The sequence below is a fragment of the Anolis sagrei genome, chromosome 11 (assembly GCF_037176765.1).
Source record: "Anolis sagrei isolate rAnoSag1 chromosome 11, rAnoSag1.mat, whole genome shotgun sequence".
NCBI lineage: Eukaryota > Metazoa > Chordata > Lepidosauria > Squamata > Dactyloidae > Anolis > Anolis sagrei.
Window position 1 is genome coordinate 2,232,751 of NC_090031.1, and position 15,105 is coordinate 2,247,855.

The window sequence follows — 15,105 nt, forward strand, 5'->3', positions numbered from 1 at the left end:
TGGGACCCGCCTACCTGTGTGACCACATTTCTACGTACGAATCCACACTATCTATTCGATCATCTGGAGAGGCCCTGCTCGCGCTCCCACCTCAATCACAGGTGCGATTGGTGGGGACGAGGGACAGGGCCTTCTCGGTGGTGGCCCCCCCGACTCTGGAACTCACTCCCCAAGGACATCAGGCATGCCCCAACTTTGGCAATCTTTAGGAGGAGCCTGAAAACATGGTTGTTCCAGTGCGCCTTCCCAAAATAAGGAAACTCACAGCAATATGTCCCTAATTGCACTTTATTAGTCATCTAGGACTGTATTGTCGAAGGCTTTCATGGCCGGAATCACTGGGTTGTTGTAGGTTTTTTCAGGCTATATGGCCATGGTCTAGAGGCATTCTCTCCTGACGTTTCGCCTGCATTTATGGCAAGCATGCTCAGAGGTAGTGAGGTCTGTTGGAACTAGGAAAAGGGGTTTATATCTCTGTGGAATGACCAGGGTGAGACAAAGGACTCTTGTCTGCTGGAGCTAGGTGGGAATGTTTCAACTGACCACCTTGATTAGCATTTGATGGCCTGGCAGTGCCTGGGGGAATCTTTTGTTGAGAGGTGATTAGATGTCCTTGATTGTTTCCTCTCTGTTGTTGTGCTCTTGTAATTTTAGAGTTTTTAAAATACTGTATTGTCGAAGGCTTTCATGGCCGGAATCACTGGGTTGTTGTAGGTTTTTTCAGGCTATATGGCCATGGTGTAGAGGCATTCTCTCCTGACGTTTCGCCTGCATCTATGGCAAGCATCCTCAGAGGTAGTGAGGATGCTTGCCATAGATGCAGGCGAAACGTCAGGAGAGAATGCCTCTACACCATGGCCATATCAACTACAACAACTCATGTAGGACTGTCTGTATGCCCCATTCTTTTCCAAAATTCTATCCTGGTTATATTTCACCTGGTCTTCCTCAGCATTATTTTTAAAATTTTAATTATTGCAATTAGCCCAGCCATAGGTTTTTAAATGTTGTTGTGTTATTGTTGATGTTTACTGCCTATTTTTTGTTTATGAGTTTTATTTTATTGTTTTCTATTACTGTTGTTGTTGTTGCTGATGTATTGTGGGCTCGGCCTCATGTAAGCCGCACCGAGTCCCTTGGAGAGATGGTAGCAGGGTACAAATCCAAGTTTTATTATTATTATTATTATTTGGGGAGACAAAGCAGAGTATAAATAAATATAATGTATATTTACTATCATTTTATGTAATTGTGCATTTTATTGGTGTTTTTATATTGTTGGAAGCCGACCCGAGTCCCTCTTCGGAGGTCGAGAATAGGACAGGATTTATTTATTTATCGTGTCAGGAGCAAACCAAACAGTTGTATTGCATTTTTCAAGAAACAAACAAACAAATCACAAAGTTTGCAACCTTGGTAATTGATTAAATGTCCTTTGGCCAGTAGCTGGCCACTTGGTGTTACTATAAGAAGGTCAGATGTTTAATGATTTATGTTACAATTGTTTTTAATTGCCCTGTACTTGTCTCGTGATGTTTTGTATTGATGTTGTTCACCGCTTTGAGTTGCCTGAGGGCTGTGAAAAGCGGTATATAAATAAAGTAAATAAATAATAATAAATAAATAACGTCATCCCTTGTGCATGTGGCAGGGCTCAGGGTGCATTGCTGCAGGTGGTCAGTGGTTTGCTCTTCTCCGCACTCGCATGTCGTGGACTCCACTTTGTGGCCCCATTTCTTGAGGTTGGCTCTGCATCTCGTGGTGCCAGAGCGCAGTCTGTTCAGCGCCTTCCAAGTCTGTGTGCCCAGGGGGGAGTCTCTCATTGGGTATCAGCCATGGATTGAGGTTCTGGGTTTGGGCCTGCCACTTTTGGACTCTTGCTTGCTGAGGTGTTCCAGCGAGTGTCTCTGTAGATCTTAGAAAACTATTTCTTGATTTAAGTCGTTGTTATAAATAAATAAATAAATAAATAATTATAATTAGAGGGCAGTGTAGACGGGGCTTCGCATCTCCCTAGAATTCAGGCTCTGAATGGACTGTCTACCTCCAGTCGTGAATCAGAAGCCAGGTTGGGAATCCGAAGGCACGAGTCCCTCCCTTGCCCCAGGAGCACATATGTGGTATTAATTTAGAATAAATAAATAAAAGCATGCACAGGAATGGCTGCTCAATCCCAGCAAAGAGGAAACATCCCGAACTGCACGAATGCTTGCATGCTGCAGAAAAGAAGGACCCATTGGGCTGGATGTGGCCTCTTGGGCAACCTATTTGTTTTCTCTCTCTTCTTCCTTCAGGGCTCCGCTTGCGCCTTCACGGAGCGCATTCTCCGCAACTATGGCTTGAAGACCGGTTTCTACAGGTGAGACATCTTTTTGTCAACATCCCAGGGGAAGTTCATGCACACAGAGGCTGCAATCCAGCCTCTCCTTGGCGTACGTAGATACTAGGGCTGTGCATCATTTCATTTTTAATTAGTAAGCTGTACCTAATTAATAATAATAATAATAATAATAATAATAATAATAACACTTTATTTATATTCTGCCCTTCTCACCCCAAAAGGGACTCAATGCCATTTGTATAGACAGTACACAGACAAACAGCACAGAAGGAGGTGTTATTTCGATGCCATGGATGGTTGGGTTTGAGTCCACAGGGGATGCTGTCGCTCCGTCCTCTATGACAAAGAGCCGTCAGGACTTCCTTATTCCAGCACTTTCTAATCTTCTTTTTCTTTATGGCGTTGTAAAACACCTCCCCTGCTTTTTAGTGGTACCTAATTTCTCTAATGACAGCTAAAGCTGTTTTCGAACTGCTTAGGTAAACAGTGAGCAGGGCTGACGGTCGGCTGCTCACGCCAACCCGGGGCTTTGAACGTGCAACCATTTGATTGATAGATCTTATAGTCAGTTGCTGATGATTTACCATCCATGCTATACCTCCGGCCCTGTAATTTGTAAGTTTTTGTCAATGACGGAACAGTGTTGGCAGTCCGACACAGGAAGAGCAATAGGGAATAGCGAGGCCAGTCCAAGTTCAATATGCAGGTACTTCCAAACGCATCCAAAAGCAGTCCAAGGTCGTACACGGAAGGAAGTCCAAACACAGCAACAGGCAAAACACGTTGTGCAAATATTCAGCCTGGGGTCAAAACACAGCTCAGCAAAACTCCACGTGGTGTGATGCAGATCCAGGAATCCAAATCATGGACTGATAGCATCCAAAATGATGACGACTTCCAGCAATGTTCTGCTCTCAATGTTTTGCCTTTATGCGCGTCAACTTGTGCTCTCCCTCTTGAAGATCTCCATCATGTTCTCAAGCATGTTCAGCAGTTCCTCCTCCATAGGCTTTGCCCCTCAATAAGTAATTTAAGGCTTAATCTTCCCATCTATTATTGTTATTGTTGGGTTGTTGTAGGTTTTTCGTGCTATACGGCCATATTCGAGAAGCATTCTCTCCTGACGTTTCGCCTGCATCTATGGCAAGCATCCTCAGAGGTAACCTCCGTATAGGTGCCCCCAGTGGCGCAGTGGGTTAAACCCCTGTGCCGGCAGGACTGAAGACTGACAGGTCACAGGTTCGAATCTGGGGAGAGGCGGATGAGCTCCCTCTACCAGCTCCAGCTCCTCATGCAGTGACATGAGAGAAGCCTCCCACAAGGATGATAAAAACATCCAATCATCCAGGCATCCCCTGGGTAACGTCCTTGCAGACGGCCAATTCTCTCACACCAGAAGCGACTTGCAGTTTCTCAAGTCACTTCTGACACGACAAAAAAAAGGGCCGTATAGCCGGAAAAACCTACAACGACCCAGCGATTCTAGCCACGAAAGCCTTCGATAATAGATGGTGATTGTTCTTCCCTCTCTCCTAAGCTCTCCCCACCTGGTTCAGGTGCGCGAGAGGATCCGAATCAACGGCCAGCCCATCAGCAAGGAGCTTTTCAGCAAGTATTTCTGGCAAGTCTACAACCGCCTTGAAGAGACCAAGGTGAGTGGAAGGGAAATGGGACCTTCCCCACTATTATTATTATTATCTTTATTATTATTAACAGCAACAACAACATGGAAGAAACTGGTTATTATTGATAATAATATGGAAGAAACTGGTTATTATGAATAGTACTACTGTTAGGAATGGTGGGAGTTGTAGTCCCCAACACCTGGAGGGAGGGTCCAAGTTGGCCCAGGCCTCAGATAGGCTTTCTTGGCAGAGATTGGAAAAAATGCCTGCTTCCTCCCTAGGACTCACACTATGCCGCCATGCCCGCCTACTTCCGCTTCCTCACCATCATGGCTTTCCACGTCTTTTTGCAGGAAAAGGTAGGCTGCTCTCTTGATTCGTCAATGCAGAAGGTAAACGAGCCCGTTCCTCGTTAGGTTTTGCATTGGTGTCCGTCAGTGGTTCATCAGAAACGTCGTACTAAGTTTTGTGTTGACTGTGGACCCCACATGGGGAGAAGGGCAGGATATAAACAACATTATTAGTAGTAGTATTAATCTTAATATTATTGTTAGTACTATTGGAATTATTATTTGTAGTAGTACTGACATTCATAATATTAGTTATTACTATTATTAGTGTTAGCATTGTTATTAGTAGTAGCATTAGTAGTAGTAGCAGGAGGGAATGCCTCTAGACCATGGCCATATAGCCTGAAAAAACTTACAACAACCCAGTAGTAGCATTGTTATTATTAGTATTCTTAGTAGTAGGATTGTTATTAGTATTATTAGTAATATTCGTAGTAGTATTAGTATTGTTATTAGTATTATTTTACTAGTAGTATTTGTATTGCTATTAGTATTCTTATTAGTATCATTGGTATTTGTAGTGTAAACATTACCAGTATTGTTATTAGTATTATTTATGTATTTCTTTATTTATTCACGGCATTACTATGCCGCCCTTCTCACCCTGAAGGGGACTCACGTCATATGTAAATCAATATGTTATATTACTAGCCGCCCCCGCCCCCCCCAAACTTGACATTTGGGAGTTAGACTTGCCGGGATTTATAGTTCACCTGCAATCATAGAATCATAGAATCAAAGAGTTGGAAGAGACCTCATGGGCCATCCAGTCCAACCCCATTCTGCCAGGAAGCAGGAATATTGCATTCAAATCACCCCTGACAGATGGCCATCCAGCCTCTGCTTCAAAGCTTCCAAAGAAGGAGCCTCCACCACACTCCCTCCGGGGCAGAGAGTTCCACTGCTGAACGGCTCTCACAGTCAGGAAGTTCTTCCTCATGTTCAGGTGGAATCTCCTCTCTTGTATCAAAGAGCATTCTGAACCCCACCAATGATAGAATTGAACCAAACTTGGCAAACAGTTCTCCCATGACCAACAGAAAATACTGGAAGGGTTTGGTGTGCATTGGCCTTGAGTGACTCACATGGGATTCTGTGTGGGAGGTTTGGCCCAATTCTATCGTTGGTGGGGTTCAGAATGCTCTGTGAACTATAAATCCCCGCAACTACAACTCCCAAATGTCAGTATTCTATTTTCCCCAAACTCCACCAGTGTTCATATCTGGGCATATTGAGTATTTGTGCAGAGTTTGGTCCAGATCCATCCTTGTTTGAGTCCACAGTGCTCTCTGGATGTAGGTGAACTACAACTCCCAAACTCAAGATCAGTGTCCACCAAACCCTTCCAGTATTTTCTGTTGGTCAGGGGAGTTCTGTGTGCCAAGTTTGGTTCAATTCCATTGTTGGTGGGGTTCATTGCCACAGCCATGGCAATGTGGTCAGTCAGGCAGGGGATGGCTAGTATAATAATAAATAAATACTCCCTTGTGTTTGTTTTTCGCCCCTTTCCAGGTCGACTTGGCTGTCTTGGAAGTTGGCATCGGAGGCGCCTACGACTGCACCAATATCATTAGGTGAAGCCTAGTTTTGCAAAGAGAAAACGTAGAAAACAAATCAGGAAAGGGTTTGTTTTCTCCGTGTGTGGAGGGTGCTTTCCTTACTCGCCTCCCTTCCTCTTCCTCGCAGGAAGCCGGTCGTGTGCGGCATCTCCGCCCTGGGCATTGACCACACCAGCATCCTGGGGGACACCATTGAGAAGATCGCCTGGCAGAAGGGAGGCATCTTCAAGGTACGCACAAAACACTGCCCTCAATGTGCCTTATGGTGAGAGCCGGGCCTGAGCGCAGCATTTGCCCAATTGGGAACGTGAGCCAAGAGGGTGATGCGGCGGCTAACACAGCCAATGCGATTCTTGGCTGCATCAAGAGGATGGTGACACTACAAGGCTTTGACAATACAATGTCTGTTCTGCGAGGGTTCCCCTTTGACGGTGTCCCTTGCCTGTTCGGGGCTTTCCTTCCTTCCTTCCAGCCTGGCGTGCCGGCGTTCACCGTCCAGCAGCTTGACCGACCCTTGGAGGTGTTGAAGGAGCGTGCCCAGAAGATCTCGGTGAGCCTGACTTGCATCATTGGGGCTTCTGTTGGCCTCCCAAGGCTACTGAGTTGGCTGGACCTCTCATGCAGCCATGGCAATGGGGTCAGTCTGCAAGCCCAAGCCCAATATTGCTAATCTGGGCCCACGGGCCAGATCCAGCCCGCGGCGTCCTTTTACGCGGCCCTCCAGGTGCTTCAATACAACTCCTATCTCCCTTGTTATGATTGGAGCAAGTAGGACAGATCTGGGCAAACTTGGGCCCTCCGGGTGTTTTGAACTTCAACTCCCACAATTCCTAACAGCCTTCCGGCTGTTAGGAATTGTGGGAGTTGAAGTCCAAAACACCCGGAGGGCCCAAGTTTGCCCATGCCTGAGATAGGAGTTGGAATGCAGTCACATTTGGAAGGCTGTTGGGTTTGAATTGAGATACTAGGCTTGTGGATATGAGCCAAACTTTAGTGTGCCATTTGACAATTCCCCCATTGGGTTGCCATTCCCATTGTCCCCAGATATCCAAATGTATGTATTTATTTATTTATGACATTTCTATTCCTCGGGGGGACTCAGGGTGGCTTACAAGACAGACAGACAGACAGACAGACAGATAGATAGATAGACAGACAGACACATACATATCATATATTATTAGTATAGCACAATATCAGTATTATTATATTACTATATTGTACTAGATAGATAGATTAGATAGATAGATACACAGATAGATAGATAGATAGATAGATAGATAGATACACACACACACACACACACATACATATAATATATTATTAGTATAGCACAATATCAGTATTATTATATTACTATATTGTACTAGATAGATAGATTAGATAGATAGATACACAGATAGATAGATAGATAGATAGATAGATAGATAGATAGATAGATACACACACACACACACACATACATATAATATATTATTAGTATAGCACAATATCAGTATTATTATATTACTATATTGTACTAGATAGATTAGATAGATAGATAGATAGATACACACACACACACACACATATAATATATTATATTATTAGTATAGCACAATATCAGTATTATTATATTACTATATTGTACTACACCATTGAATATCGTAATATTAATAATATTACATGTAATCTAAAATATATAATTATAATATTGTATTGTTATTAGTTTTGTATTGTATTACAATATATTATAAATATTATATGTATATACAATATTATATTATAGTATAAGCATAGCACAATGTCAGTATTATTATATTACTATATTGTACTATACCACTATATTGTAATATTATTATTAGTGTTATGTTGCATTAAATTATAATATTATAAGTATTATATGTCTATACAATATATTATATTAAAGATATGTATACATACACATCTTACAAAATATTATAAATATTATATGTATATACAATATATTATATACAATATTATATTATATTATTAGCATAGTATTATATATTACTATATTGTACTATACCATTATATTGTAATATCATTAGTAATATTACATGTAATATAAGATATATAATTATAATATCATGTTATTAGTTATACTTTATTAAATTACAATATTATAAGTATTATATGTCTATACAATATATTAAAGATATGTATACATACAATATTTTACATTATTAGCAAAGTACAATATCCGTATTATATATTACTATATTGTACTATACCATTATATTGTAATATTATTAGTAATATTACATGTAATATATATTTATAATTTAATATTATTAGTATTATATTGCATTAGATTATAATATTATAAATATTATATTACAATGCGACAGGAGTTGTGGTTCAATAATATTTGGCTCAACTTGGGCAAAAATCCAAGTGCGCTGGCCACTAGGCCAGCAAATAAATTCTAGTTGGCCACCTATATCCGTGGGTATAACCCTCACCCTATCCACGGATGCCTCCCATCAGGTGACGGTACGAGTCCCTGCTGGGTGCCTTTTCCCTAAAGGGTCCTTTTGCCCCCGCAGTGCCCGCTCTGGGTGTGCCCGGACCTGGGAGCCTTTGAGGAGGGCGGGCGGCCCCTCCGGCTGGGCTTGGCCGGGGACCACCAGCGCTCCAACGCCGCCCTGGCCCTCCAGCTCTGCCGCACGTGGCTCCGGCGGAATGCACACCTGGGTAAGTGTGGCCAGCGGTCCCTCTGTTTTATCTAGAGCAGCGTTTCTCAACCTGGGGGTCAGGACCCCTAGGGGGGTCGCGAGGGGGCATCAGAGGGGTCACCAAAGACCATCAGAAAACACAGTATTTTCTGTTGGTCAAGGGGGTTCCGTGTGTCAAGTTTGGCCCAATTCTATTGTTGGTGGAGTTCAAAAAACTCTTTGTACGCAAACTATAAATCCCAGTAATTACAAATCCCAAAGGTCAATGTCTATTTCCCCCAAACTCCACCAGTGTTTACATTTGGGCATATGGAGTATTCGTGCCAAATTTGGTCCAGATCCACCATTGTTTGAGTCCACAGTGTTCTCTGGATGTAGGTGAACTACAACTCCCAAACTCAAGATCAATACCCAGCAAACCCTGCCAGTATTTTCTCTTGTTTATGGGAGTTATGTTACAAATTTGGTTCAGTTCCATCACTGGTGGAGTTCAGGATGCTCTATAATTGTAGCTGAACTATAAATCCCAGAAACTACAACTCTCAAATGACAAATGACTCCCCCCAACCCCACCAGTATTCAGATTTGGGTGTATCGGGTATTTGTGCCCAGATTGATCCAGTGAGTGAAAATACACCTTGCATATCAGATATTTACATGACGATTCATAACAATAGCAAAATGACAGTTATGAAGTAGCAACGAAAGTAAAGTAATGTGATGGTTGGGGGTCACCACCACATGAGGAACTGTATTAAGGGGTCGCGGCATTAGGAAGGTGGAGAACCCCTGATCTAGACCTATCTATATTCTAATAATAATAATAAATTTAAAAACTTTATTTATATTCCTCCCTCTGTCCAACAAACCAAATGAGGATACTTCTCGTCGTATGGTAGGGTCGGAAAAGACCTTCAAAGGCCATTCAGTCCAACCCCGTTCAGCCATGCAGGAAGATACAATCAAAACAACCACACCAGATGGCCGTCTAGCCTCTGTGGAAATCTGTAGGTTCTCCAAGATAACTATATGGTATTATGGACTGAGAGTGAAATACATAACATTGGGTCTTGACAGGGGGAGTGTGTCTCTGTTGGTTCTCCTGGATATCTCATCGGCGTTCGATACCATCGACCATGGTATCCTTCCAGAATGGGTCTGGGGGGCATTGCTCTGCAGTGGCTCCGCTCCTTCCTAGAGGGTCGCTCCCAGTTGGTGAAGCTGGGGGAGACCTGCTTGGACCCGTGGCCTTTGACCTGTGGGGTCCCGCAAGGTTCCATTCTATCCCCCATGCTTTGTAACATCTACATGAAACCACTGGGTGAGGTCATACGGAGTTTTGGAGTTGGATGTCACCTGTACGCAGATGACACCCAACTCTACCACTCATTTCCACCAAACTCCAAGGAAGCCTCCCAGACCTTGAACCAGTGTCTGACGGCTGTGATGGACTGAATGAGGGCTAACAGGGTGAAGCTTAATCCAGACAAGACAGAGGTCCTCCTGGTCAGTCGCGGGGCTGACCGGGGTATTGGGTGGCAACCTGTGCTCGACGGGGTTACACTCCCCCTGAAGGCGCAGGTCGTAGCTTGGGGGTCCTCCTGGACTCAACGCTGTCGCTTGAAGCTCAGGTGTAACGGTGGCCAGGAGGGCCTTTGCACAACTGCGACCATACCTCGTGAAGTCTGACTTGGCTTGGTTACATCCAAACTGGACTACTGCAATGTGCTCTACATGGGGCTGCCCTTGAAGACGACCCGGGAGTTTGAACTGGTACAGCGGGTGGCAGCCAGACTCCTTACTCGAGCAAACTATAAGGAGCATACAACACCCCTATTAAAACAGCTTCATTGGCTGCCGATAAGTTGCCGAGCCAAATTCAAAGTGTAGGTCATGACCTATAAAGCCCTAAACAGTTCGAGCCCCGCCTATCTCCGCGATTGCATCTCTTTCTATGAACCGTCACAAGCTCTAAGATCTTCCGGGGAGGCCCTCCTCTTGCTCCCACTACTGTTGGTGGGGACGAGAGAGAGGGCCTTCTTGGTGGTGGCCCCCGGCCTCTGGAACGTCCTTCCAAGGGAAATAAGACAGGCCCCATCCCTCCCCTCCTTTCGTAAGAGCTTGAAGACCTGGTGGTTTCAACAAGCCTTTGAAAATGGCCAGTTCTAACTCAGCCCTATACATCGTCAAATACGGCCTAATTCTTCCTACCAATTACCCAGATTACTTCCTCTAATTGGCCCCGGAATGAACAGCCACAGACCCGTTTCTCATATTATTGTTGCCTGCCATAGCATTGCATTTAATACCGGCTGTTAGGAATGGTGGGAGTTGCAGTCCAAAACACCTGGAGGGCCCAAGTTTGCCTAGGCCCGTGATAAAGGAAAAATAATTAAAATTGCATCACGTATAGATGTGCTTGCAATGCAATCAACATGGTGCAAAAATCATCTTTGTGAAGCCTCCCTTAATGGTGGACGGGGGTGTTGCTGTGTTTGGACAGATGTCGCTGAGCCGAAAGAGCCCTGGCCGGACTGCAAGAGGCCCCCGCCCGTCGCCCCCACCTTCCGGCTGGACAAAGCCATGCTCCAAGGTAAGGCTCTCCTCTTCCTCCATCTCTTTGCGCCTCCAATAGGCTCAGCCTGGAATCGTATGTGCTTCCTTTGCCGCCGCATCACATTCTTGGCTCGTGTGTGGCGTGTGGTCTACCAAGATACTCCACTTTGGCAGGAAAAACGAAATGCAAAGAGACATAATGGGGGATGCCTGGCTCGAGAGCAGTACGTGTGAAAAAGATCTTGGAGTCCTCGTGGACAACAAGTTAAACATGAGCCAACAATGTGATGTGGCGGCAAAAAAAGCCAATGGGATTTTGGCCTGCATCAATAGGAGCATAGTGTCTAGATCCAGGGAAGTCATGCTCCCCATGCTCTATTCTGCCTTGGTTAGACCACATCTGGAATATTGTGTCCAATTCTGGGCACCACAATTCAAGAGAGATATTGACTCTAAGCTGGAATGTGACCAGAGGAGGGCGACTAAAATGATCAAGGGTCTGGAGAACAAGCCCTATGAGGAGCGGCTTAAGGAGCTGGGCATGTTTAGCCTGAAGAAGAGAAGGCTGAGAGGGGATATGATAGCCATGTATAAATATGTGAGAGGAAGCCACAGGGAGGAGGAGGGAGCAAGCTTCCTTTCTGCTTCCCTGGACACTAGGACGCAGTGGAACAATGGCTTCAAACTACAAGAGAGGAGATTCCATCTGAACATGAGGAAGGACTTCCTGACTGTGGGAGCCGTTCAGCAGTGGAACTCTCTGCCCCAGAGTGTGGTGGAGGCTCCTTCTTTGGAAGCTTTTAAGCAGAGGCTGGATGGCCATCTGTCAGGGGTGCTTTGAATGCAATATTCCTGCTTCTTGGCAGAATGGGGTTGGACTGGATTATGGCCCAGGAGGTCTCTTCCAACTCTTTGATTCTAGGATTCTATGATAAGACTCCTCGGTCCCTTTCCCGTGGACAGTTTCCAAGCCAAGTGCCGCGTATCGTCTGTCTGTGCCTTTCCTTATTCTGTCCTAAGTTTAGCACAGTAGATTGCTCCTTGGTGAAATTCCTACTGTTCGTTTTGGCCATTTGCGGTCGTATCCTCTGCGGTGTTATGCCACCTACACATGGTGTTATGCCATGCTCTCTAGTCATTGATGTAGAGCAGTGTTTCTCAACCTGGGGGTCAGGACCCCTGTGGGGGTCGCGAGGGGGTGTTAGAGGGGTCGCCAAAGACCATCAGAAAACATAGTATTTCCTGTTGATCATGGGCATTCTGTGTGGAAAGTTGGGCAAAATTCTATTGGTAGGGTTCAGAATGCTATTTCATTGTGGGTGAACTATAAATCCCAACAATTACACCTCCCAAATCTCAAGGTCTATTTTCCCAAAACCCCACAAGTGTTCACATTTGGGCATATGGAGTATCCGTGCCAAGTTTGGTCCACATCTATCATTGTTTGGGCCCACAGTGCTCTCTGGATGTAGGTGAACTTCAACTCCCAAACTCAAGGTCAATGCCCACCAAACCCTTCCAGTGTGTTCTGTTGGTCATGGAAGTCCTGTATGTCATGTTTGGTTGAATTCCATCATTGGTGGAGTTCAGAACGCTTCTTGGTTGTAGGTCAACTATAAATCCCAGCAAGTACAACTCCCAAATCTCAAGGTCTATTTTCCCAAAACCCCACGAGCGTTCACATTTGGGCATATGGAGTATCCGTGCCAAGTTTAGTCCACATCCATCATTGTTTGAGCCCACAGTGCTCTCTGGATGTAGGCGAACTTCAACTCCCAAACTCAAGGTCAATGCCACCAAACCCTTCCAGTATTTTCTGGTCCAGATCCATCATTGTTTGAGTCCACAGTGATCTCTGGATGTAGGTGAACTACAACTCCAAAATCAAAGGACACTGCCCACCAAACCCTTCCCGTATTTTCTGTTGGTCTTGGGAGAACTGTGTGCCAAGTTTGGCCCAATTCTATCGTTGGTGGGGTTCAGAATACTCTGTGATTGTAGGTGAACTATAAATCCCAGCAACTACAACTCCCAAATGTCAAGATTCTATTTTCCCCAAACTCCACCAGTGTTCACATTTGAGAATATTGAGTATTCGTGTAGAGTTTGGTCCAGATCCATCATTGTTTGAGTCCACAGTGTTCTCTGGATGTAAGTGAACTACAACTCCAAAAAACTCAAGGTCAATGTCCACCAGACCTTCCCAGTATTTTCTCTTGGTCATGGAAATTCTGTGTGCCCAATTTGATTCAATTCCATCATTGGTGGAGTTCAGAAGGCTCTTTGATTTAAGGTGAACTATAAATCCCAGCAACTCTAGCATTACCAAATGAATTAGGAAGGTTGAGTACCACTGATGTAGAGGCTGAATAGGCTTGGAGACCACGAATAATCCCTGTGAGTGTCATGAATACTTTTCAAGCAAAGGTTCCTTTTATTGCAATTTCAGTATGAGAGGGTGTATCAGAGCGCACTTTTTGGATTGTAGTAAGGTCTCTTATACAGTAATACTTCTTGCTGGTGTTGCTCCAAAAGTTGGAAATGAATGATAGATGTCTTTCCAGCCTGAAACGTGGTGATTCCCATCAGTTCCAGATGGTGATTCTCCAAAATTGGTAAACATAAGGAGCCTTGTGTTGACTTCCTTCTCAACAGATAGTGGTTTCCTTAACTCAATAGAGCCATTGTCTTTGGTAATGTGAACATGTTGTTTTCAACCAAGAGTTAATCAAGTCAGTCACGTCAACAGTTAATCCTTGTCACCGTTTTCATCAGCAACTTCCAATTACAGTTCCTGAGTGTGGTTGTTTTCCAGGCCTCGGTATTTTAGAGTAGTGTCTTCAGCCCCATTAGGCCCCATCCATACTGATTTCGTACAATTTTATTCAGACCATACATCACCGTATTTATTTATCCATCACATACTGGTGGAAGTGGCAGAGAGAGGGTGGAGTCCAAGTGAGCTCCGACATGATTCCGACTTGCCCCTGAGGTTGAATGTCTCATCAAATAGGAAATTTTAATTAATTTCTACCCCACCCTTCTCCCCCCAAAGTTTGGGAGAATCCCCAACGAGGAGGCCACGCTCACCTGCATTCATAGAATCCTAGAATCAAAGAGTTGGAGGAGACCTCCTGGGCCATCCAGTCCAACCCCATTTTGCCAAGAAGCAGGAATATTGCATTCAAATCACCCCTGACAGATGGCCACCCAGCCTCTGTTTAAAAGCTTACAAAGAAGGAGACTCCACCACACTCCCTCCGGGGCAGAGAGTTCCACTGCTGAACGGCTCTCACAGTCAGGAAGTTATAGAATAATAGAATCCTAGAGTGGGAAGAGACCTCCTGGTCCATCCAGTCCAACCCCATTCTGCCAAGAAGCAGGAATATTGCATTCAAAGCACCCCCCACAGATGGCCATCCAGCCTCTGCTTAAAAGCTTCCAAAGATGGAGCCTCCAACACACTCCGGGGCAGAGAGTTCCACTGCTGAACGGCTCTCACAGTCAGGAAGTTCTTCCTCATGTTCAGATGGAATCTCCTCTCTTGTAGTTTGAAGCCATTGTTCCATTGCGTCCTAGTCTCCAGGGAAGCAGAAAACAAGCTTGCTCCCTCCTCCTCCCTGTGGCTTCCTCTCACATATTTATACCTGGCCATCATCATGTCTCCTCTCATCCTTCTCTTCTTCAGGCTAAACATGCCCAGCTCCTTAAGCCGCTCCTCATAGGGCTTGTTCTTGCAGTTTGAAGCCATTCCTCCATTGCGTCCTAGTCTCCAGGAAGGCAGAGAACAAGCTTGCTCCCTCCTCCTCCCTGTGGCTTCCTCTCACATATTTATACCTGGCCATCATCATGTCTCCTCTCAGCCTTCTCTTCTTCAGGCTAAACATGCCCAACTCCTTAAGCCGCTCCTCATAGGGCTTGTTCTTGCAGTTTGAAGCCATTCCTCCATTGCGTCCTAGTCTCCAGGAAGGCAGAGAACAAGCTTGCTCCCTCCTC

General features: G+C 44.8%; 1 protein-coding gene across 1 annotated transcript in view; it reads left to right on the top strand.

Moving 5' to 3' along the window:
• The window catches only part of FPGS (folylpolyglutamate synthase), a 32,547-nt gene that overhangs the window by 8,812 nt on the left and 8,630 nt on the right, over positions 1–15,105 (top strand). The window contains exons 4-11 of the mRNA XM_067471765.1: positions 2,295–2,359; positions 3,879–3,993; positions 4,248–4,325; positions 5,829–5,890; positions 6,003–6,105; positions 6,348–6,425; positions 8,425–8,572; positions 11,057–11,146. Of these exons, the coding sequence (XP_067327866.1) occupies positions 2,295–2,359; positions 3,879–3,993; positions 4,248–4,325; positions 5,829–5,890; positions 6,003–6,105; positions 6,348–6,425; positions 8,425–8,572; positions 11,057–11,146 (739 nt within the window). The remainder of the gene's footprint in view (positions 1–2,294; positions 2,360–3,878; positions 3,994–4,247; positions 4,326–5,828; positions 5,891–6,002; positions 6,106–6,347; positions 6,426–8,424; positions 8,573–11,056; positions 11,147–15,105) is intronic.